Below are 1,630 nucleotides of genomic sequence, written 5' to 3' on the forward strand. Positions count from 1 at the left end.
AAGAAGAAATGCGATGAAAATTATTTTCAAACCCATGAGTATAATTATCTTCAAACTCAAACTTTAATGCAAAAATTCCAAATATCGTAATATTATATATGGTATAAGTACGTATATCTATCGTCTAAAAATTAGTTAATTATTGCTTATATGCAGTCCTTTTACATGAAAATTCTATGGTTTTATTCATATATATCCTTTAGGAGTACTTGGGTTGTCTTCCTTTAAGAGAGATTATTTGCACGTCACTTATAAAAGGTTACATTTATAAATCTTTAGTTATTAATGATTGATCAGAATTAACATTGGTGGTGCAAGTAATTTGCATGTGTACAAAAAGTGGATACGGATCAAATGGGCACAAGTAACCAGCGAGAAAAAAGAGAGAGAAAGTTCGGGGGACACGACCGGGAAGACTCCGAACACCATCGTACAGGGAAACGGTAAGCTGGCCGTAAGGGGAAAACTCAGAATATCAGAGAGAGAGAGAGTGAGAGAGAGAGAGGGGCTAGAGTATAGAATTGAAGTAATATCTTAATTACCAATTAACTTGAAAATAAAATATCGTTAACTGCATGCATGGGGGCGATCAAGGATTGAAAATGAAGTCGCCGCACTTGCACTTCCAGCACATAGGCTTGTAGTTGGAGACGCCATCTCTGGAGTTTGCAATAGTAGTACTGTGGCCGGTTGCATGACTTGCATCAGAGATTAATGGGATTCTCCTCAGCCTTTGCACTCGCGGTACAATCGGGACCTGAACTGCCTCGCAGTGCCCACAAGTGCTGCACCTCTTCTCGCAGTTTGGCGGCCTCGACCCTATCTGACCTCTCGCCAATATCCTTACCCATTTCTTCTCTGCTCTCCCTTCCTGTGCATTATATATATGAATCGAATTCAAGAGTACTTGATACATGAAACACTACGGAATTGGATTCAGATAAAGGGAGCTCATGCTAATTAAGTATATAAGGAAAATAAGATAAAGCACTCTGCGGGATTGTTGTTGCTTACTTGAGCTGCGTCAACTAAGTACTTGGGAATGCTTCTCCCTGTAATGCATAAAAGTGATCGGAGTCCAGGTCAGGAAGCAAAAAGAAAAAATATATATATTTAATTTCTACGAGGATGGTCATTAATTACCTTCAGCCGTGAATCTCACTATCGTCATGCTTGAAACCAAAAGCACGATGAGCGTGGAAATTAGTATGTTTCTATTTCTGTGCCAACAAACGCAATTTTCATCAGTGCTGTCCATTTTCTCACTGAAAGATGTAGCAGTTCTTTTGAATGTAAAACCTTGAGGGAAAACAATGGGAGGGGAATAGACTAATAGTAAAAGGCGAGCTGGGGGGAGCCTCGATTATTTATATGAAAGTGATATTCTGAAAACTGAAAAGTGTCCAAATAGAGGTCCAAGGGATTGAAGGACACCTCGATATATAATAGAATTAAGATCACTCCATTTTACCTCCTATATAATTCGCAGTCAGTGGTGGACGTGGAAGGCAAGAAAAAAGTACTTTACATGAGAAGTGCTACAGATACAAAGAGATTATATAAAATAAATCTATAAATTAATATGATTTTATAGAATCTGTTAGATTTATTTTATAATAAAAGTAACTTT

General features: G+C 37.7%; 1 protein-coding gene across 1 annotated transcript; it reads right to left on the reverse strand.

Annotated features, from left to right (window-relative positions):
- Nucleotides 1-589: 589 nt before the first annotated feature.
- LOC109009412 (EPIDERMAL PATTERNING FACTOR-like protein 2) lies at nt 590-1,258 on the reverse strand. Its single transcript, XM_018989869.2, has 3 exons — nt 1,144-1,258; nt 1,015-1,052; nt 590-871 (listed from the first exon to the last, which is right to left on the reverse strand). Exons 1-3 carry the CDS (start codon nt 1,256-1,258, stop codon nt 590-592), a joined length of 435 nt encoding a protein of 144 aa, XP_018845414.2.
- Between the last annotated feature and the right edge of the window lie 372 nt (nt 1,259-1,630).

Source organism: Juglans regia, chromosome 11, assembly GCF_001411555.2.
Source record: "Juglans regia cultivar Chandler chromosome 11, Walnut 2.0, whole genome shotgun sequence".
NCBI classification, from domain to species: domain Eukaryota; kingdom Viridiplantae; phylum Streptophyta; class Magnoliopsida; order Fagales; family Juglandaceae; genus Juglans; species Juglans regia.